The sequence below is a fragment of the Pteropus medius genome, unplaced genomic scaffold (genome assembly GCF_902729225.1).
Source record: "Pteropus medius unplaced genomic scaffold, Ma_sr-lr_union100, whole genome shotgun sequence".
Taxonomy (NCBI): domain Eukaryota; kingdom Metazoa; phylum Chordata; class Mammalia; order Chiroptera; family Pteropodidae; genus Pteropus; species Pteropus medius.
In genome coordinates this window covers 26,825,996-26,849,405 of record NW_024344240.1, presented here as the reverse complement: position 1 = coordinate 26,849,405, position 23,410 = coordinate 26,825,996, and the positions used below count along the sequence as shown (strand labels likewise).

Genomic DNA, 23,410 nt, shown 5'->3' with positions numbered 1-23,410 from the left:
CCACTGACAAGGAATCCATCTAATAGAGGAGAGGGGTCTTTTCAGAGCTGGGTGTCCCTAGTATAGAAATACCCGAGGCCAGGAGGTGGAGGAGTCTTCTGACCTAGTGCTAGGATTTGTTAGAGAACAAGAGAGATGAAGACCCGTGAAGAGGTAGATAACCACTCGCCTGAAAATTAAGTGACCAATGTGCACTGGCAGGTCACCAGTGAAAAGGTGAATCTCCCAGTTTGACCTCCTCCCTGGCTGAGTTCAGGGAGGTGACAGTTGAACCAGAAAAGTAGATGAAATATGTGAGGGACTCCACAATTCTTATGTTGTAGATCCACCAAGAATGAGTTAAAGGGCAGGATAATAGGGATTGGCAGTTGCCAATTTGCTTATTCTTAAATTGTGAGATAAAAATACACAATTGATTCTCTTGCTTACTTGTAATATGCCTTCCTATCCTTGTTTTCTTTGTAGCCTGTTCTATAGACCTATGCTGTCCAATATGGTAGCCCCTAGCCACATGTGACTAAATTTAAATTGAAGAAATAAAAGTAAAAAATCAGATCTTACACTAGCCACATTTTTCGGGTGTTCAGTGGTAACTTTTAGGTAATGACTGCCATATTGGATAGCACAGATGGAGAATATCTGTCTGCATGGTTGCAGAAAGTGCTGTTGGACAGCATGGGTTGAGACTTATCTTTTAATTCTATTTGTAGATGACATGGTAAATTTGCATCTGCCTTTGGTTTAGAAGTTTAAAAAAATTAGACAGTTATTCAGGTAGTAAATGTCCCAGTCACTGATGTCCCCAATTTATTCCTAGTGTAGACTAGAATTTGTTACAGAGGCTAAGAATGTGTGTGTGTGTGTGTGTGTGTGTATTTTTTTTGGTGAACTGAACTGCTTGGTTGTGAATATTCTAAATGAGTTAGGTGTGCTGAAAATTTGAAGGTTTTGTATTTTGTCTCTGATGGAATTTGATATCCAGAGTGTTTTGAGGTATGTGTGTTTTTTAGACAGTCAGCAAGTAGTTATGTCTGTTTTATGCCAGACATTGCTTTTATATCCTTACCAGCAAATACAGATGCCGGTCTATAATTTTTAAAAAATTTTACTGGTGCTGGTGGTATACTACAGTGAATAAGACCAAGTCCTGTTCCGTGACTGCATGGGCCTACATTTCTAGTTGGGAATGTGGTAGGAGAGGCTGAACAAGTAAATATATGTTCCTTTTATGTGTTTCTATTTTTATTTTTTAGACCTTATTTTTTAGAGCAGTTTTAGGTTCACAGCAAACTTGAGCAGAAGATTTAGAGAGTTCTCATGTACTACCTATTGCTCCCACCCCCTTCGCTGTTTTTAGCATTATATTTAAGATTGCTTTAATCTTTGCTACCACATAAATCAGTGAGTGACTTTACTAGATGAGGAATACTCAGTGGTCTTAATTAAGTTCACATTTTAAGAACACATTTGGTTATAAAATTCAGAGGAGCTTGCTGGAGACATTAAGGATAATCTTATTTCTATTGGGGAAGGGATAAAATGATTGTAGTTGTGCAAGTTCCTGAACTTTTCAGGAAAAAAAAAAAGATTATGAATGATAGAACACTGAATGGGTATAATAGAGTTGCTGGACATATCTATTATGGGTATAATAGAGTTGGTGGGTGCCTATTAGAACTTTACTTTTGTCTGTTGGTTGGCAGCATGAGATGCCTTGTTTATGTAAAGGAGAGGAAGGACTCTTGCTGCTTGCTCTTTGGAGACTGATGCTGGAGAAAACTCTGAGAACAAAAGTGACTAAATCACTTCTTTTCCTCTTTTTAGTTCTTGAAGCCATGAATCCTGTTTATAGCCCTGGTTCTTCTGGGGTTCCCTATGCAAATGCCAAAGGAATTGGTTATCCAGGTAAGCAAGTACAATTTTGTTTTCATTATTGAACTTTGAACACTTGGTAAATTTCTGTGTCACTAAGAATGCTTTCAGTTGACAAACCCAGCTCAAAGTGTTTTAAATGAAGAAGAAAATGTATTGGCTCATGGAACTGAAAAATCATGGTACTGAAAAATCAAGAGCTTTGTTGGCTCTAGTGGTTTGGGACTAGAATCTAATTCTCTACCTCCTGGGCTCAGCATTACTTTCTCAGTACTGGCTCAGTGTTGGTCATAGGTCACACTTCTCCCCGTCCTGGTTTCCCTATGTTCAGCCTCTCCCATCAGTCCCTTGGCTGCCAGCCTCTTTATCTCTTCTATAAGAAAGCCTGATGGGCCTTCTTGTTCTCTGTTCAAACCAGTCCTGTGCTTTTTTTCTGATTGGACTCAGCTTCTATCCTTGAGCCAGGGAGGGGAGTCTATTGATAAAATTAGGTCTGACTTGCATTCCCCACCCTTATTGGAGACAGTCACACATGGACTGTGAGAGATGGAGTGAAGCAAAATGTGAGGGGATAGGAACTGGCTGATCAGAAATATCAAATGATTGTCCTAATTGGTGACTTTGAATAAAGAGTGTTTATTTGTAATGTTATAGTTTCGTTTTCGGTTTTGATAATATGGTGGAACAGATAACCTCAAAACCCTGTTGATAAAAAACCCCTAGAAAATGGAATAAAACACACACACACAAAAAACACTAAAAAATATATAATTGAACTTGGAAGAAAGAAATGTCTACAAGTAAAAACCAGCACATTTGGCCATCAGGCTGATTTACCTGTCCTGGGTCATTTGCTATTTGTGGGTTTAAACAACTCACACGGAGCAAAAAGTGAGGCCGTAGACCTTTGTGAGGCTGGGAGTTGGAGTGGGAACTCTCATTAATCTGGTTCCTCCATGGGTCAGACTCAGTGAAGAGGTAGACTGAAACAATCCATTCACTGACCCAGAAGGAAATTGGTCTCTGCTTGGGCTGTGGGAAGGAAAAAAATCTTTCCTAAGAATAATAACCATGCAAGGATGTTTGAGATTCTACTTTATATTACTTGCATTTCCCAGGGGATCCATAATGAGAAACTAACATAAAAAATAGTCTTCAGCCTGCAATATTGCCTGTAGTACCTGACAGTAGCAAATGCAGAACTTCAGTGGAGGCATATGTTCTCAATCTAGGTTTCGAGAGTTTTCCAGAAACTTCTGTTAAAAGTGCAAAATTATTATAAAACGTATTGTCATTGTCAAGAGTCACCAGTCATGACAGACTACAGGAAAAGAATGAGAAACCATATCACGCAAGCATGTTTAAAATAACCGAAGATGTAAAAGAAAACAGAGGGGAACGAGATACTGGGTGAATAAGACACTGGGTGAACAAAAAAGAACGAACTGGAACTTAAATGAAAAAAAAAAAGGCATTTGAACAAAATTCAGGTTAAATTCCAGGTAAAACACTACTAAAGAGAGAACCAGAATCTAGTCTAAAGAAAGGGGAAAATAGACTGGTTAAGAAATAGAGATGTTAGAATGAGAAGTTTGAGGAGAATTAAGAGCACCAAAAGGGCTGAGTAGAGAGACTAGAAGAAAAGGAGTGGCAGAATTTCCTAGAACTGATAAAAAGTAATTTACTGATAAGACCTACTGTCTTCAAAATATTAACACTAGTTTAAGCAGAATGCTAAATTATTGAAGAGACTGGAGTGGATCCAGAGCCAGGGAAATAGGCATTACCTGATAGTCCATATAATAAAACATTAATTGCCTGTCATATACCAGTTCTGTGCAAAGCTGCGAAAATACTGAGATGTGTACATTGTACCTGCTCTTTAGTTGGTCAAAAGCAGGGATTGGCAAACTTTATGTAAAGGTCTAGTTAGTATATATTTGAGGCTCTGTAGGTCACACTGTCTCTGTTGTAACTACTCACCTGTCTTTCCAGCACGAAAGGAGACGTAGACAATACTGAGTGAAAGTGTTTGTTTCAGCGCTGATACACTCTGAAAGGAGACGGTTGTCTACATTTGTCCTGTAGCCTGTAGTTCTCTGACCTCTGGTCAAAAGCATTGGAGTAAAACATGTTTTTAAGGAATTTTTTGGTCATGAAATTACATTTAAAGGAAAATTTCTGTAATATTAAAGCAATTTAAAATCTTATATATAGTTTCTCCTTATTTACATCCATCTTGCGAATTTTTTTTTATTTTTTATTATTTTGGGATTTTTATGACTTTCATAAAACTCTGTATCAGCAAGGGTTCAATGCAGGAACTAGTAACCATTCTGGGTATTTTAAACAGGAGTAGAGTAGGGAATGTCAATATAGGGAATTAATGTGCCTGCAGAATTTAGAGGCTTGCATTACTTGAATACCAAAAATTAACAAGACAGTATAGAAAAGGAAAGTACTTTTATATCCTTACCAGCAAATAGAGATGCTGGTCTATAATTTTTTAAAATTTATATTTAATGGAAAAGAAGGAACACTTCTCAACTTCTTTTGAGTATAGTAGTGTAATTATTGATATAATTAGGTTTACATATACTGTCTCATTATTTTCTAATTAATAGCCTTTTTTCACTTGTCTTTTCTTGGATTAATCAAATATTTTTTATACAATTTTTCTTCTGTTAACTTTTTAGAAATTCTTTTACTTTTCTAGTGGTGACTCTAGATTACATTTTGCCCCTTCTTTTGTTTATTGTTGCCACACCTTAAGATATTATTGTTTTTATTTGATGCAGTCAGTGAACAGTATTTATATTAACTCACACATTTATTATTTGTGGTGCTCTTCAGTACTTTCTATATTTACATGTTTCTGTCTGGATCATTTTCCTTTAACCTGGACAGCTCACTTTAGTTTTTTGTGTGTTTGTTCATTTTTTTGTTTGTTTTGTTTTTTTTCTGCAGGTCTGCTAGCAGTGAATTTTGTTTTTGTTTGTGAAAGTGTCTTTATTTTGCTTTCATTTTTGGAGCACATTTTTGCTGATTGTATTAGTTTCTTGTGGCTGCTATAACAAATTACCACAAAGTTGGTGGCTAGAAAACCATGAAAATTTGTTCTCTCACAGTTGTGGAAGTCAAAAGTCCAAATTCAAGGTGTCAAGTCAGCAGGGCCTCACTTGAGGGGAGAATTCTTTCTTACCTCTTGTAGTTTCTGGTGGCTTTCAGCATTCACTGACATGTGGCCTGTGACAGGCCACATCTGTCCAGTTTCTTCTGTGGTCACTTCATCTCCTTTTCTGTGTGTTTAGGGCCCACTTGCATAATCCATGATGATCTTATCTCAAAATCCTTAACATATATCCATGAAGGCCCTTTTTCCAAATAAGGTAATATTTACAGGTTCCAGGGATTTGATGTGTGGTATCTTTTGGTGGGCGGGGATGCTGGTTTTTGCCTACCACACTGAGTATACAATTTTAGATTGGCAATTACTTTCTCTCTGTACTTTAAAGGTATAATTGTACTGTCTTCTGGTTTCTGTCAGAATCAATATTGTTTCTTTGAAGATAATTGTCCCTCCTCTACCTCCAAACCCCATTCCCCACTGCTTTCAAAATATCTTTGTTTTTGCTATGATATGACTAGATGTGATTTTTGTATTTCTTTTGCTTGATGCTCACAGAGCTTCTTGACTCTTGGGGATTGACTTCTAGCAGTAGCAGTAGTGCTTCAAATATTCTGCCCCTCTCTGTTTCCTGGAACTCCATTTATAAGTATGTTAGATCATTTCAGTCTCTTTCATGTCACTTGTATCCTTATTTATATTTCCATTTTTTTATTTATGAGCTTTACTATGGATACTTTGTACTGATCTGTTTCTATTTACTAATTCTGCTCTAATTTGCTATAAAACCCATGTATTGAATCGAGTCTTTTACTCTTCTCCGTCTTCTGCTTTCTCCAGCATACTACTAACAGTTAATTTGACTGATTGCAGTTATTTGATCACCTGTGGGTCTGTTTCTATTGTCAATTTGTCTTTTTCTTTTGTTTTTCAGCCATATGGTCCTGTCTCTTGGCATGCCTAGTGTTCCTATGTTGAGCATAATACACAGTGTATTAAAAATCATAGCTGGTCCATTGGATGTCTTCCTTTGCTAGGCACATCTTTTTTCCCCCCAGCTTTGTCAAGGAATGATTAACAAATATTGTATATATTTTAGGTTGTACAGCATGCTTTTTTTAAAAAGGTGTATGTCATGATTTAATTCATGTGTACATTGTGAAATGGTTATAATTGAGTATCTCCAAATATCATCACATTGGGGTTAGAGTTTTAACATAATTTTGGAGGGAACACAAACATTCAGTCCATAATCATGGCCCCAGGCCAACTGCATCCATACATTCTAATTTATTCTTTAACACAAAAGATAGTGGACTCTGAGGTAGAATTAGGAATGCAGATATTTTGGAGGAATATAACACTTAAAGATCTAGTGGGGAAGTAGTAGAATTTGGTAGGGATAGCCTCAGGACTGTGATACATATTTGCTCAAGTTTCAGCTCAGCAGGGAGCTCTGGGGCAAAGGATTGGCAGTGAGAGGAGGCCCTCACTAGGCAGAATTGGCCCTGGAAAGTGCTGCTGCAGCTCACAACTAAACTGCAGGTTATTTTCTGGAATAAAAATGCAGGTGTTCACTTTGCTTTGTTAACTCCGTGATACTAGGAAACATTTCTTATCAGTCACAGAGGTTTGCCTTGTTTGTTTTTTTTTTATATTTTACATAATGTTGCTACATAACTCTCCTTTTATTGGCCAGGGTTTTGATGTTTATTGTCTTATTTGATGTTTTGTGTTCACATGAATTATTAGTGACTGTGGTTTAGTTTTATGAAGGATTCTTCATTTGTGTTAATAAAGATCAGGTCGCTTGTCAGTAGATTGTGAGATTGGCTTTTTCCTAGTTCCTGGTGTCTCTGGTCCCAGTTAGAGCCCCTTCAGCACATGATGCTCTTAGTACTCTTGTTACTCTTGCTGAATTATAAATTATGGGGTTAGAATCTAGAATAAAACTGCCAGAAGTATAGAAGTATGAAGAGTTTTTGGACTTCAGCTTGGGATTTTATTTTGTTTTTTTTTCATTCTAACTCAGTTTCTGCCGAAGTTTTTCAGTTGTGGAAAGTTGTAAGTGTTTACTAATAGGTTTTAAAGACATGATTATGATTCTAAGGAAAAGAGACAACTAGCGACAAACTGCTCAGCCTACATAGTGCTGTTGGGCTCCTTAAGTCAGTCTGGAGTTCTGAGAAGAAAGTAAGAACAACGGGTCTATGGGAGCCCTGGTTGTAAAATCATGTTACTCCTTCAGGTAGTGACATCAGATTGTTCTGTGTTTTTCTCCAGCTGGTTTCCCGATGGGCTACGCAGCAGCAGCTCCTGCCTACTCTCCCAGCATGTACCCTGGAGCAAATCCTACCTTCCAAACAGGTATGCAGGCTGTGTGCGCTGGGTGGCTTTGTCTGTGCAGCTGGGGGAGAATGTAAGGTAGGTGGATTTTGAGAAGAGTGATTATAGAATTAGGATTTGGGGTTGAATTAATTTCTTGGTTCATAAGATTAGCCTTGTTAAAAAGGGCAACAAAAGTTTAATTCTTATTGTGTGTAAAGCTTTAGGTATTTTATTTATGATATCCTTCTATAACATATCTTTATTCTAATCATGGGTTGTTACAGGTAAATAGTTGTACCAGACATGCATTTATGATTACTAGAAAGTAAAGAACGTCTTGTCATGTTAATAGGTAGAATTTCCATGTTGCTAATAATTTGAGATATTAATTTTAATTTTTCAATTAGAATTGACATTTTATATTTTATATTAGTTTCAGGTGTATAGCATAGTGGTTAGACATTTACATAATTTACACAGTGATCCCCTTGATTAGTCTAGTACCCTTTTGGCACTATCATAGTTATTACAATATCATTGACTACATTTCCTGTGCTGTACTTCACTTTCCTATGACCGTTTTATGATTGCCAATTTGTACTTCTTAATCCCTTCACCTTTTTCACCCAGGCCTCCAACCCCCACTCCCATCTGGCAGTCACCAGTTTGTTCTTGTATCTGAGTCTGTTTTTATTTTATTTGTTTATTTTGTTCTTCAAATACCACATATAAATGAAATCATACGGTATTTGTCTTTCTCTTTCTCACTTTTTCACTTACCATGATACCCTTGAGGTCCTTCTATGTTGTTGTAAATGGTAAAGATTTCATTTTTTTTTCTTTTTATGGCTGACTAATATTTCATTGTGTGTATATACCATGATTTCCTTATCCAATTTTCTGTGATGAGCACTTAGGTTGCCTCCATATCTTGGCTTTTGTAAATAGTACTGTGGTGAACATAGGGTTGCATATATCTTTTCGAATTAGTGTTTTGGTTTTCTTTGGATAACTACCCAGAAGTGCAATCATTGGGTCATAAGGTAGTTCTATTTTTAATTTTTCGAGGAATCTCCAAACTGTTTTCCATAGTGACCGTATCAATTTACAATCCTGCCAAAAGTACACAAGGGTTCTCTTTTCTCTACATCCTTGCCAACATTTGTCATTTTAGAGATTTCTTTGAAGATTACTCTAGCACTTTGATTATAGTTTTAAAAGAAAGTTTTATTTTCTACATAAGGTACATGAGAATTTTTTTAGATTTTGGAAATCAGTGAAACAATTGAAAGTGGAATTGGTTTGGGTCCAAACTTTGTAAAGATAGATTATTTAGTGGGACTTTCCTCTATGAGCCTGCACTCTGGTGTTGGCTCATTCCAGGCTTTATTCACCCAGACTGGACTTTGTGAATCCACAGCAGCAGTGGTCTGTGTTCTGACCTGAAGGCTTGGCCTCACTGGTCTACTGGGGTGCTTCTTTGTCCTTCGGAACCCTTAGCCTCACAGAGTTAACTTCGACAGAATAGGAGACAGCAGTAGTGTCCTTTTCTTGAATTTTTCCTATTTTGTTGATCATGAACTTCTTCCTTCTATCCATCTCTCCCTTTCCATTCCCACTTTGATCATCTTTGTTCAGCTTACACCCAGGAATGGTCTCTTCTTTCCCAAATAATTTTTGTTTTTGCCTAGCTTTTATTTATACTCTTTCTTTCCAGTCTGGAGCTTCGCATCTGTCTTTCATGGTCTGTTATGGAATATCCTTCCATGGGGGTCAACAGTATTATGTTATTACCCATTGGATTTTTTTCACAGCTAGATGGCACCACCCATCTCCTTTCGTAAACCATCTCACCTTAACTTTTTTAAAATAGCTCTCTTGAAGTATAAATGACATATAGTAAACAGCACTTATTTAAAGTGTACAGTTTAATAGCTTTTTATATAATGTATACCACCCTCACAACTGGGAGTGAACGTACCCCTCACCCAACAAAAGTTTTCTGCTGCCCCTTTGTTATCACTCAGGCTCCAGGAAATCAGTGATCTCTTTTCTCTCTTTATAGATCATTTGTGTTTTCTAAAATTTTATGTTAATCATGTGGAATGTACTTTTTTGGAGGGGCTAGCTCTTCAGCATAATTATTTTGACATCCACATTATACTGTGTATCAGTATATTATTCCTTTTAATTGTTGAGTGGTGTTCCATTGTACGTAAATACCACAGTTTTCTTATTCATTCACCAGTGATGAACCATGTGGATTGTTTGCAGCTTTTGGTTGTTACAAATGAAACTGCTGTGAATATTTATGTACAAGTTTTTGTGTGGACATATACTTTCATTTTCTTGAGTAAATACAAAGAAGTGGAGTTCCTGGTTCTTAAAGCAGGTGTATATTTAGGTCATAAGAAACTGCCAAACTGTGTACCACAATGGTTGTACCATTTATGTTCCCATGAGCAGTGTGTGAGAGTCCAGTTTCTTTATATCCTTGTGAACACAATATAATCATTCTTAATTTGAGGCATCCTAGCGGGTATGTAGTGATATTTCATTATAGTTTTAATTTGAGCTTATCTCATGACTAGTGTTGAACATCTTTTCATGTACTTATTTGCCACTTATACATCTTTGGTTAAGTGTGTACATCTTTTACTGTATGTCAGTTTTTTAGTGTGTTTTCTTATTGTTGAGTTTTGAGAGTTCTTTAGCAGGTATAAGATTTGCAAATATGTTCTCCCAGTCTGTGGCTGTTTTCATTCTCTTAATAGTCTTTAAAAGAGAAAGTTTTAAAATGTTCTTTTATGGATCATGCTTTAGTATCACTTCTGAGAAATTTTTGCTTAACTCAACATCACAAAGATTTTCTCCTGTTTACGTGTAGAGTTTTATAGTTTTAGGTTTAACATTTAGGTCTATGACTCATTTTGGGTTAACTTTTGTACATGGTGGTAGGAATGGATTGGGGTTCATTTTTTTGCATGAATAGTTTATTACTATATGTAATTATGTCATAGACCACCATACAGTGTCATTCTTCTAGAATTTTCCAGGGTAGCTCACTTGTATTCATTTTCTTCATGGAGTATAAGTTAATGTAAAGATATACTAAAAACTTCCAGCTCTTTTTGATTTTTCACAGAAAGAATATCAGGTTCATTTGAGGCCAGCAAAGCTATTTTCCTTGCCCAGAATGTGCCTTGCTCTTCTGGAGAGGAAGCTTGATGTTTAGAGTTCTGGTGCTGCTAACAGTTTCCTTTGGGGTGCCTCTGGGCCTACCTGTAGATCATGTGTCATCCATCTTCTCTCATGTGTTTCTTTTCTCTCAGGGAGATGGGCCATTTCTTGCCACTTTTCTAAGACTGCTCTCAAGCTATTCCTCCATGCCAGAAGCTGGGGCAAGCAGAAGGGAGTAATAGGATTGATGGGAATGGTGGCTGTGTAGAGTGCCTGCCTTGTTTAAAGGGGCATTCACTGATAGGTGCCAGATAGATAGTTGTCAGCCGCCGGAGCCTCTGATTTTTAGGTGAAGCTGGGAATAAAGCTGTATGTGAAATTTGTGAATGAAAAAATAAAAAGCACTTTGAAGGTCCTGCCAATGTCCTACAAGTGCTTTCAGCCACTTGACCTGAGTCTGGGCTACAGCTGTGCTCTCATCTTTTCCTAGGATCCTTTCAGAGTTTTCATGTGTTAAATTTTTAAATTTCCTTTCTCAGTGTGCCTTTCTACTTACCTGATGAGCAAATCAGAGTTGTTAATATAAAAAATTAAAAAGTTTTTCATCATGTCTCCCGCTTTCTCAATTTGTCTCTGATTCTCATACCACCAGATTTGTGGGGAAAGCTGATGTCTAGTGTAGGTGGTGTGTATGTGTAGTTTGACTTTTAAAATACTTTTGCCATTTTATTTCTTAGCTCTTCTAGGTATGGCATAGAAAGGGTTTAGAGAACCTTGTGATGAGATGTCATGTCTTTTGTTGAAAGATTCCTTTTCTTCTTTTTCAGTTTACTCTTTGGTTTTAGTGGAGGATCTCCTTCAGTAATATCCCAAGAGAGTGTGAGAGAGTCACAATTTTGAGATTCTTTATGTCTGGAACATTTTATTTTGCATTCACGTCTCATCAACAGTTTGTGTGGACATAGAATTCTAGGCTAGCGTTATTTCCTCCCAGAATTTTGAGAACATTGCTTAATTGTTTTCCAGCTTCCATTCTTGCTGATGCTTGATTGACTATAAACTGATTTTCTCTTTGGTACTCTATAATATTTTTGTCTCTAGTGTTGTGAAATTTCATGATGCTGTGTTTTGGTACAGCTCTTTCCTTCTCTCACACACTTTATATTTTTGAATTTTTCCAATTTTCAGAATAAATGTTTCATACTCAAAATTATATGAAATCTGTGTGGTATGCAGTACTTTTGGAAAAAATGATCCATTCAAATACAGAAAGCTCTAGCACCTCACAGTTAGCAATCTAAGAACATGAGTTATTCCCTAAGAGAAAGTAAGCCAGCAGTGACTTACATGATTGGTGAAAGTAAAAGGAGAAAGATCGTGATCATTTTGTTGTCAATGTTGCATTGGTATGGGTGGCCTTTTTAGGGAAGGAGAACCTGAAAGCTGTTACTGTTTTTGAAAAACCTAGCAATGAATATATTTGTTTTTTTTATTGTGAATTGTTGGTGAGTCTAAAAATTATTTCAGAGTGGCAGTGTCTATTTTGGATACTATGAGTTGTATGTGCGTATGTTTGTATTTTAAGTTTGTAAAGTTCCTGTTGAGGCTTAGTTTTTAATTGCCTGGGAGACAGGTTTGCTTTCCTTGAATGTGGATAGAGAATGATAAAATATTTATGCCTATACAAAAAAATAAATAAATGAAATAAATTTCCTGGTGAATATTAGAAGATAGCTCAGGTAAAAGAATAAGCAGTAATGGGAGGGATATCTTGGTTATGGAGGTACCCCCCCCCACCAGAGGAGAGAGGAATCCCATCCCCACACTGAGACCCCCAGCCCAGAGTACCAGTGCCAAGAAGAACACCTACATATCTGGCTCTGAAAAATCAATGATGATTCCCTCAGTCAAGGTGAGACAGAAGGTGGCTGGAAACCCAGGTGTCCTATTAAAGGGTCACTTGCTTGCAGGCACTCACCCTGGACTCCAGTGGAGGGACAGCGGCTCAGGAAGTGCCAGAGACATACAGGAAGAAACTGAGTTGTGTAACTTTAGGGCGAGGAATGGAGGGGACAGTCACCATTTTCCCTGTGTAGATGGCCTTCCTGTGCAGCTGGGCACCATCTTGCCAATGTTAAGCCCTCTCCCCACACGGCCAAATCTGAGTTTGCACTGGCCTGGTGAACTTTGTGTGCTCCACCCTGGTGACTCTCTGGGACTCTACCCAACTCAATCACATAGTACCAGACTGCTCCTCTACCAACAGCCAGCCCTGCCCTGTGCACCACAGGAGGCTCTTTCAGCAGCAAACAGCTATAATCAACTTGGTCCGCCACCAGAGGCACTTTTGTGACCAGCAACCAGAGACCAACGGCTAGGCCTACCCCTTGCTTGTCTTTCCTGGACAATTGTTGGGAGTCGACAGACTTTGAGCAGGTGGCGGCTGACCTCAGTGTGCTCTGAGACTTTTGCTGAGTAGCTTCAGGTTCAGCACTGGCATCAGATCAGAATCTACATTAACCTGATGAACGCAACTTGCCCCACCCTTGTTATTCCCTGAGACCCTGCTTCACCCAACTAGAGTATCATAGAAGTCTCAATCACTGGCTAAGCATTATAAGCAGCTGACAGGAGGAAGCAGGCCTCTGGAGTACCTGGCCTTTTGCGGAGCTACCCCAGGTCTGGTATTGGTGGTAGTCATCCTCGGTTTGCAGAGTGGCCTCTCCTTTGTGCCTCAAAGTCCAGTACAGGCAGCGACCAACCGCAGATCGCTTTGTGGCTCCTTCCAGGTAGTCTGGGCTGGTCACAGGCAACGATTGACCTGGGCTTGTACCAGAGCCCCCCCGATGAGGCCCCAGAACTGATATATATGGAGCCTGGCCTTAAACCACACAAAGCACCATGCAGTTAGCCCCAGAAGTGGTACACCCAAAAATGATCTCAGCAGGCACCAGAGCTTGCTGGGGCAAATCCCACTCCATGGGTAAGCCTCTGCAGAGCAGTCCATAGTTCTGGTGGTTGTGACCAAATTTTACAGCCAGACAGCCTGAGGATCAGTCTCACCCACCGATCTGACCACAGCAATCAAGATTCAACTATAACAGGAGGGTACACACAACCTATACAAAGGAGCATTTGGCTCAGGTGACTAGGGAGACTGTGCCACTGGGCCCCACAGGACGTCTGCTACCTAAGGGCACTCAGCCAATGCCCATAGATGCAGCAGATCTACCCAATAGAAATAAACCCAGAAAAGCAGCCCAAATGAGACAAACATGTTCCAAATGAAAGAAAAGGACAAAACCCCAGATAAGAACTAAACAAAATAGAGTCCAACAATCTACCAGGTACAGAGTTCAAAACAATGGTTATAAGGATGTTCAACAAACTTAGGGGAAGAATAGATGAATTCAGTGAGAATCTACACAAAGAGATAGAAACCATAAGAAAGAAGCATTCAGAAATGGAGAATACAATAACTGAAATGAAGACTATATTAGATTGGTTCAACAGTAGATTAGATGAAGCAGAGCATCGAATCAGCAATTTAGAAGACAAAGTAGCAGAAAACACCCAACAGAACAGCAAAAAGAAAAAAATGTTTAAATGGGGATAGTTTAAGGGACCTCTAGGACAACATCAAGCATACCAAGATTTGCATCATAAGAGTACCATTAGTAGAAGAGAAAGAGCAAGGAATTGAAAAGCTATTTGAAGAAATAATGATAGAAAACTTCCCTGACCTGGTGGAGGAAATAGACATACAACCCTAGGAAACGCAGAGTCCCAAACAAGATGAATCCAAAGGAGCCCACACCAAGACAAATCATAATTAAAATATAAAAGACAAAGAGAGACTCTTAAAAGCAGCAAGAAAAAAGCAGTTAGTTACCATCAAGGGAACTCCCATAAGACTTAGCTGATTTCTCAACAGAAATTTTGCAGGCCAGAAGGAATGGGCACGAAATATTCAAAGTGATATTAAGAAAGGACCTACAACCAAGATTACTCTATCCAGCAAAGTTATCATTTAGAATTGAAGGACAGATCAAGAGCTTCCCAGACAAGAAAAAGCTAAAGGAGTTCACCAATACCAAACCAGTATTACAAGAAATGTTAGAGGGACTACTTTAAGAAGAAAAGAAAAAATAGAGCAGATATATGAATAATAAGATGGCAGTAACTATATATCAACAGTTACTTCAAATGAAAATGGATTAAATGCTCCAGTCAAAAGGTAGGGTGGCTAAATGGATAAGAAAACAAGACCCTTACATATGCTGCCTAAAAGATACCCACTTCAGGTTGAAAGACACACGGAATGAAAGTGGAGAGACGGAAAACGATATTTCATGAAAATGGAAATTTAAAAAAAGCTGGAGTAGTAATACTTATATCAGACAAGGTAGACTTTAAAATAAGGGCTCTAACATGAGACAAAGAAGGACCCAGTAGTCCCATCTCTAGATATTTATTTGAAGAAACCCAGGGCACTACTTCGAAGGGACATGTGAATTCATATGTTCATTGCAGCATCATTTATAATAGCCAAGATATGTAGGCTTCTGGGTGTCCATCAATAGATAAAGAAGTACTACATATATACAATGGAGTATTACTCTGCCATGAAGAGAAATGAAATCTTGCCATCTGCAACAACATGGATGGACCGAGAGAATATTTTGCTTAGTGGAGTAAGTCAGACAGAGAAATTAGGATGCCATATGATTTCACTTACATGTGGCATCTGAAGAACAAAATAAAGAAAACAAACATACTCATAGATACAGAAATCATTTTAAGGATTGCCAGATGGGAGGTGGCTTGGGGCATGGGTGAAAAAGGGGAAGGGATTAAGAAGTACAAATGGATACTTACTAAATAGTCATGGGGACATTAAGGATAGCATAAGGAATATAGTCAGTGATATGTGATAACTGTGTGTTGTCTAATCGGTGCTGGATTTATCGGTTGATCACTTTGTAAGTTATATAAATGTCTAATCACTGTTGTACACTTGAAACTAATATAATATTGTATGCCAACTGTAATTGAAAAATAAAATGTTATTAAAAGGGATAAAAAATAAAAGTGTTTGCACAGCAAAGGAAACCACTAGCAAACAAAAAGATAGCCTACTGAATGGGAAAAGATTTTTGCCTATTATACGTCTGATAAGCAGTTAATATCCAAAATTCATAAAGAACTCATAAAACTCAATGCCCCCAATTAAAAACAAACAATCCAATTAAAAAATGGGAAGAGGACCTGAATAGGCATTTTTCCAAAGAGGACATATAGCCAATAGACATATGAAAAGATGCTCAATGTCACTAATCAGAGAAATGCAAACTAAAATCACAATGAGATATCACCTCACAGCTGTCAGAATGGCCATTACCAATAAATCAGCAAACAATAGGTGTTGGCGAGGATGTGGAGAAAAGGGAACCCTCATGGAGCTGTTGGTGGGATTAGAAATTGGTACAGTCACTATGGAAAACATTGTAGGGGTTCTTCAAAATATTGAAAATATGACCTTATGACCCAATTATTCCACTTCTGGGTATTTATACAAAGAAATCAAAACACTATTTTGAAAAGAGATATGCACCCTTATTTACTACCGCACTATTTATAATACTCAAGATATGGAAGCATCCTAAGTGTTCATCAGTAGATGATTGGCTAAAGAAAAAGTGATACATATGTACAATGGAATATTACTCAGCCATAAAAAAGAATTTTAGCATTTGTGACAATGTGGATGAACCTAGAGGGTATTATTTTAAGTAAGTTAGACTGAGATAGACATATCATATGATCTCACTTATATGTGGAATCTAAGGAACAAAATAAACAAACAGAAATAGACTCATAGATACAGAGAACAAACTGATGGTTGTCAGAAGGGAGGGGGCTGGGTTCTGGGTAAAAAAGGTAAAGAGATTGAGAAGTACAAATTGGTGATTACAGAATAGTCATGAGGATGTATAGTACAGCATGCAGAATATGGTCATTAACATTGCAACAGCTATGTTAGTGCCAAGTAGGAGCTAGACTAATCGGGGGAGAGGGGAGGTCACTGCATAAATTATGTAGCTGTCCACTACGCTATACATTTTAAACTAATATAAAATAATATTTTCAGCTGTAACTGAAAAATAGAATTATTTAAAATTCTAGCTAAACTTTAATTGTATCAAACAAATTAGGAAAAAACGATCAGTAAGATAATATGTTAAAAACCATTACTGTAATTAGTGGAAATAGTGGATGACTATTTTTCTTACAGCTTACTGTGAAATGTTTCAAATATACAAGAAGCTGAAAAAAGTTGATAATGAATATTTGCATATCAAGTGCCAAAATTCTGCAATTAAACTTTCAAAAATCTACTTTTGAAGTTACTTGTATCGCATATGTGTTCATCCATTCTTTGGTGCATCTTGTTTTTTTTATTATCTTTCAGAATAAGTTGCGAATGTCAGTGCATGTCACCCCATTTACTTCAGCATGTGTATTGCCAGTATTTGTTTACAGTTCTTTTTTGGTTTTGTTTTTTAGGTGAAATTTACATATACAAGATGAACAAATTTTAAGTGTACTGTACCATTCATTGCATTCTGACAGACACCTACACATGATAGCTTCTTGGAGTCATTATTTTATCTTCAGCAAAGCATATATATGAGGCAGGTGTCATTAAAGACACTTCAGATGATGATGAGACCTAGGGCCAGGGGAGGGATTTCCTCAGGACTTCATTAGATGAAAGGAGAGACATCACAGGTTGTTGGCCTATCATCAGTTGTGGGTAAAAGACTTCACCTTTTTTTCAGTGGATGCGGTGGGCCAAAAAATGCTTCTGAATCAGAGAACTTCTCTTTGGAGGGGTGTAGGCCTAGTTCTCACTTTGGTTACACTGTATCCTTGGAAGCTTGTTCAGGTCCACAGCTTCCGTTTTCTTTTTTTACAGTTTGAACAGTGACAAAATGGTCATGGACTTTCCTATTAGGAATTTGATGAGTTTTTTAAGGGGTTTATTTTCTCCAGTTTTCTCTCCAGGTATGAATTTATTGCTTGTGTGTTTTCTCTTTCTCAAATAGCTTCTGTTCTCATTCTTCTTGACAATTAGTTTCTCATATAGAACATTGGCTTTGCGTATTGAACGTTGGCATAGTTTACCTTTATTTGTTCTTCCAGCTAATACCTAGCTGCCAGCTAGCTATTCTTTCAGATCAGATTGCTGAAGATCCAAGCCTTCCTGCTGATGGCCATTTGTTTTTTAATTTTAATTTTAGTTTTTCTATTTTATTTATTTATTTATTTAACATTTTATTTATTTTTTCCTCCTCTCACATCCCCCCTCCCTTCTGGTAACCACTAGTCCATTGTCCATGTTTGATTTTCCTCTTTATTTGTTGCTTTTAAGTTTATAGCCCACATATAAATGATATCATGTGATTTTCAACTTTTTTCTGTCTGGCTTATTTCACTTAACATGATTATCTCGAGATCCATCCACATTGTTGCAAATGGCAGTATTTCATCTCTTCTTATGATTGAGAAATATTCCACTGTATATATATATATGTACCACAGCTTCTTTAGCCAGTCATCTATTGTAGGACACTTTGGTTGCTACCATGACCTGGCTACTGTGAATAATGCTGCTGTGAACATCGGTGTGCAAATATCTTTTTGGATATGAGTTTTCAAGTCTTTGGGGTAAATATCCAGTAGCAGGATTGCTGGATCATACGATAGATCAATTCTTATTTTTTTGAGGAACCTCCATACTGTTTTCCATAGTGGCTGTTCCAGTTTGCAGTCCTACCAGCAGTGTATGAGGGTTCCTATTTCTTCACATCCTCTCCAACATGTTATTACTTGTTCTGTTGATTATAGCCATTCTAATAGGTGAAAGATGGCATCTCATTGCATTTCCCTAAAAGCAAGCAATGTTGAGCAGCTTTTCATATATTTTTTGGCCATTTGTCCTCTAGAGAGAAATGTCTGTTCAGATCCTCTGCCGATTTTTTGATTGGATCGTTTTTTTGTTTTGTTTTTATCGAGTTGTATGAGTTCTTTGTATATTTTGGATATTAGGCCCTTTTTGGAGGTGTCGCTTGCAAATATATTTTCCCATTCAGATGGTTGTCTCTTTACCTTGTTGACGATTTCTTTTGCTGAGCAGAAGCTTTATAGTTTGATGTAGTCCCATTCCTTTATTTTTGCACTTACTTCCCTTGCCCCTGAGGTCAAATTCATAAAATCCTCTTTAAGTCCAGGGTCCTTGAGTTTATTAGCTTCTATGTTTTCTTCTGTGCACTTTACTGTTTCAGGTCTTATATTCAGGTCCTTAATGCATTTAGAGTTAATTTTGGTGTGTGGTGATAGACAACAGTCTAGTTTCATGCTTTTACAGGTGGCTTTCTCGTTATCCCAGCACCACTTATTGAAGAGACTTTCCTTTCTCCATTGTATATTTTTGGAGTTTTTGTTGAAAATTGTTTGCCCATATAATTATGAGTTTATTTCTGGACTCTTGATTCTGTTCCACTTGTCCATGTGTCTGTTTTGCTGCCAATACCATGCCATTTTGATTACTTGTCACTTTGTAGTATAATTTGAAGTTGGACCAAGTGATACCTCCAGCCTCATTCTTTGTTCTCAGGATAGCTTTGGCAATATGGGTTCTTCTGTGCTTCCATACAAATCTGATGATTTTTTTTGTTCTATTTCTTTAAAAAATGCTGATGGGATTTTGATAGGAATTGCAACAAATCTGTATAATGCCTTAGGTAATATAGTCATTTTGACTTTGTTGATTCTTCCAATCCAAGAACACAGAATATCTTTCCATTTCTTTGTATCTTCTTCGATTTCTTTCAATAGGGTCTTATAGTTTTCATTATATAGGTCCTTCACATGTTTCATTAGATTTATTCCTAGGTATTTTATTCTTTTTGTTGCAGTTGCAACAGGAATTATTTTTTCCACTTCTTTTTCTGATACTTAGTTATTAGAGTATAGGAATGCTTTGGATTTTTGAACATTGATTTTGTGTCCTGAGACTTCACTGTATTTGCTTATTGTTTCTAGTAGTCTGTGGAGCCTTTAGGTTTCTATATAGAGAATCATGTCATTCACAAATAGTGACAGTTTGACTTCTTCATTTCCTATTTGGATGTCTTTTATATCTTTCTCTTGTCCGATTGCACTCACTAGGACCTCCAATATTATATCGAATAACAGTGGTGATAATGTACAGCCTTGTCTTGTTCCTGATCTTCGAGGGAAGGTTTTTAGTTTTTCACCATTAAGTATAATGTTGGCTGAGGGCTTGTCATATATGGCCTTTATTATGTTAAGGTAAATTCCTTCTATACCAATTTTGTTAAGTGTTTTCATCATAAATGGATGTTTTATCTTGTCGAAGACTATTTCTGCATCTATTGATATGACCATATGATTCTTATTTTTTAATTTGTTTATATGGTGTATCACATTAATTGATTAGCGTATGTTGAACCATCCCTGTGCCTTTGGGATGAAGCCCACTTATAGTGGTGTATAATCTTTTTAATGTGTTGCTGTATTCGGTTTGCTAGTATCTTATTTAGGATTTTTGCATTTGTGTTCATGAGAGATATTGGTCTGTATTTTTCTTTTTTTGTGTTATCTTTACCAGGTTTTGGTATCAGGGTAATATTGGACTCATAAAATGAGTTGGGAAGTATTGCCTCCTCTTCAAATTTTTGGAAGAGTTTGAGGAGAATAGGTATTAAATCTTTTTTGAATATTTGGTAGAATTCACTGGTGAAGCCATCCGGTTCTGGACTTTTACTTTTTGGTAGGTTTTTGACGATTGTTTCAATTTCCATACTGCTGATCGGTCTATTTAGATTTTCTAGTTCTTCTTGATTCAGACTGAGAAGACTGTATTTTTCTAAGTACTGGTTCCATTTCTTCTAGGTGATTAAATTTGGTGTTATATACTTTTTCATAATATTCTTGTATGATCCTTTGTATTTCTGTGATATCAGTTGTAATCTCCCCTCTTTCATTCCTGATGAAATTTGTTTATTTTTGTCCTTTCTCTTTTTTCTTTAGTGAGTCTAGCCAGGGGTTTGTCAATTTTATTAAGCTTCTCAAAGAACCAGCTCTTCGTTGCATTTTTTGTTGTCGTTTTTTGTTTTCTATTTCATTTATTTCTGCTCTAATTTTATTATTTCTTTCCTTCTGCTGACTTTAGGCTTCTTTTCTTCCTTTTCTTGTTTTTAAGATGGAACATTAGGTTGTTTGGGCTCATTCTTGTTTTTGGAGATAGGCTTGTAATGATATGAACTTTCCTCTTATGATTGCTTTAGCTGTGTCCCAAAACTTTGATATGTTGTACTATCATTATCATTCGTTTTTCTGTATCTCTTGATCTCTCTTTTTATTTCTTCTCTGACCCAGTTATTCTTCAGTAGCATGCTGTTTAATCTCCATGCATTTGTGGTCCTTCCCGATTTATTTTTGCAGTTGATCTCTAGTTTCAAAGCATTATGATCAGAGAATATGATTGATACGATTTCAACCCTCTCATATTTTTTGAGGCTATCTCTGTCCCAGTATGTGGTCGATTTTGAGAATGTTCCATGTGCACTAGAGAAGAATGTATAAGCAGCTGTTTTGAGACGGAAGGCTCTGTATATGTCAGTTATGTCCAGTTGGTCTAATGTGTCGTTTAAGATTGTTATTTCTTTATTGATTTTCTGTTTGGATGATCTGTCCATATCTGACAGTGGGATATTTAGGTCCCCTACTACGATAGTGTTTTGTTCTGTTTCTCCCTTTATTAGTTCTATTAGTAATTGCTTTACATATTTCACGGCTCCCTGATTGGGAGCATAGATATTAATAAGTGTTATGTCTTCTTGGTGCATGATTCCCTTTATCATTATGAAGTATCCCTCAGTATCTTTCTTTACCTTTTTTATTTTGAAATCTATTTCACCTGATATTTGAACCACTACTCCCGCTTTTCTCTGAATGCTGTTTGCTTGAAATGTCATATTTTACCCTTTCACTCTGAGTCTGTATTTGTCTTTGGAGCTGAGATGTGTCTCCTGGAGGCAACATATGGTTGGGTTTTGTTTATTGATCCATTCTCTTACTCTGTGCCTTTTTATTGGTGAGTTCAGTCCATTTACATTGATTATTGAAATATGAGGTCTTTTTTACAGCCATTTTATCTTTTGCTTTCTGGTAGCTCGGTGTTTCATTGCCTCCTTGTCCTCGTGTTTCTGTGTTATTTTGGTTGGCTTTTGTGGGTTTTCTCTCTGGTTCTTTTATGTTATATACTTTATTTCTGAATCTTATGTGCGTGGTTACCATTACGAATATGTAAAGGATAGTTATATACACACACACACACACACACACACACACACAGCCATCCACTCTCTTCTGTGCGTGCCTTATCTCCATTTCCCTTTGCAAATTTGGATATTTGAATCTCCTCCTTTTCAGTCATTGTTATCTCACTTTGTCCCTATGTATGCTGAACGTTCATTACTACCTTGCTATGGCAATTCTCTTCTTAAGCTTATAATGCCCTATTAAGGGTTACATTCCTCTGCTTCTATTTGCCTGCTAGTCACCTTACTCCGAATTATGTTTTTTTTTTCCATCATTTTGTTTTAGGTGAGTTGACTCCTTTCAGTATTTCCTGAGTGCAGGCCTTGTAGTGGAGAATTCCCTCAATTTTTGTATGTATGGAAAAGTCTTAATTTCTCCTTCATATGTAAAGGAAAGCTTAGCTGAATACATAATTCTAGGCTGGTAGTTTCTTTCAGTTAATAGTTTAAATATTTGATTCCATTCCTTTCTGGCTCGTAAGGATTGTGCTGAGAAGTCCAAAGATAATCTAAGGGGTTTTCCTTTATTAGTTACCATTTTCTTCTTTCTGGCTGCCCTGAGAATTCTGTTTTTGTCATTGATATTTGATAATTTTAATACAGTGTGTTTTGGTGAAGGTCTTTTTAGGGTGAGATAATTGGATGTTCTATTGACTTTTTGATTCCAGGCTCCAGGTCATTCCTTAGATTTGAGAAATCCTCATCAACTATTTGTCTGAAAATTCTTTCTCATCCCTGGTCCTTTTCCTTGCCTTTGATAATGCCCATTATTCTTATGTTTCCTCTACTGTTGGTATCAGCTAGTTCTTGAATTTCTTTCATTATTTTCCAATCTTCACTTTATCTCTTCTTCCTTCTGATTTATTTCTAGATTTCTGTCTTCGATATCCTTTTCTCTATTTGTTCGACTATTTCTCAGGCTTGCTATTTCATTTTTCACCTCTTGCAGTGTGGTTTTTTTTTTTTTATCTCCAGAAGATCTATTCTGTTCTGTTTGAGGGTTTCAGTCTCCTTGTTCTGCTCATCTAGGTGTTTTTTTAATTCTTGAAATTGTTGACATGACTCGTTTTGGAGCTCACTGAGGTTTCCAGAAGTACCATACTGAATTCTCTGTCATTTAAGTTGCATATTTCTATGTCTGTAAGCTTATTTTCTGGAGATTTTCCTCTTTCTTTCTGAGATGCTTTGTCACCTTCATTGTTCATGGTGTTTAATGGACTATTTCTCCACCTGGACATTAATGGAAGTATATTCTGCTTTTTTTTCCAGAAAGATTTATTATCGTAAAGGTCTCTCTTTAGCCTGCTGTAAAGAAGGTGCTTTTTTTTTGTTGTTTTCCAGTAGGTAGCATCTAGGCCTCTTGGATCCCTGCTTTACATAAAACCTTAATAGTGCCTTTTTATTTTCTTATAGATATTTAATCACGCTCGCTACCCTCAGTTTCAGTCTGTCAGTGTTAGCAACAGTTTTGGTAGCATTTGCTCAGATTCCC

At 37.0% G+C, this 23,410-nt stretch overlaps 1 protein-coding gene across 4 annotated transcripts in view; it reads left to right on the top strand.

Moving 5' to 3' along the window:
- FAM168B (family with sequence similarity 168 member B) overlaps positions 1-23,410 on the top strand; it is a 57,458-nt gene that overhangs the window by 18,444 nt on the left and 15,604 nt on the right. For all 4 annotated transcript variants that reach the window (XM_039869298.1, XM_039869296.1, XM_039869299.1 and 1 more), the window contains exons 2-3: positions 1,825-1,905; positions 7,283-7,366. In XM_039869298.1, coding sequence (XP_039725232.1) covers positions 1,836-1,905; positions 7,283-7,366 — 154 coding nt within the window. In that variant the 5' untranslated portion in view covers positions 1,825-1,835. The remainder of the gene's footprint in view (positions 1-1,824; positions 1,906-7,282; positions 7,367-23,410) is intronic.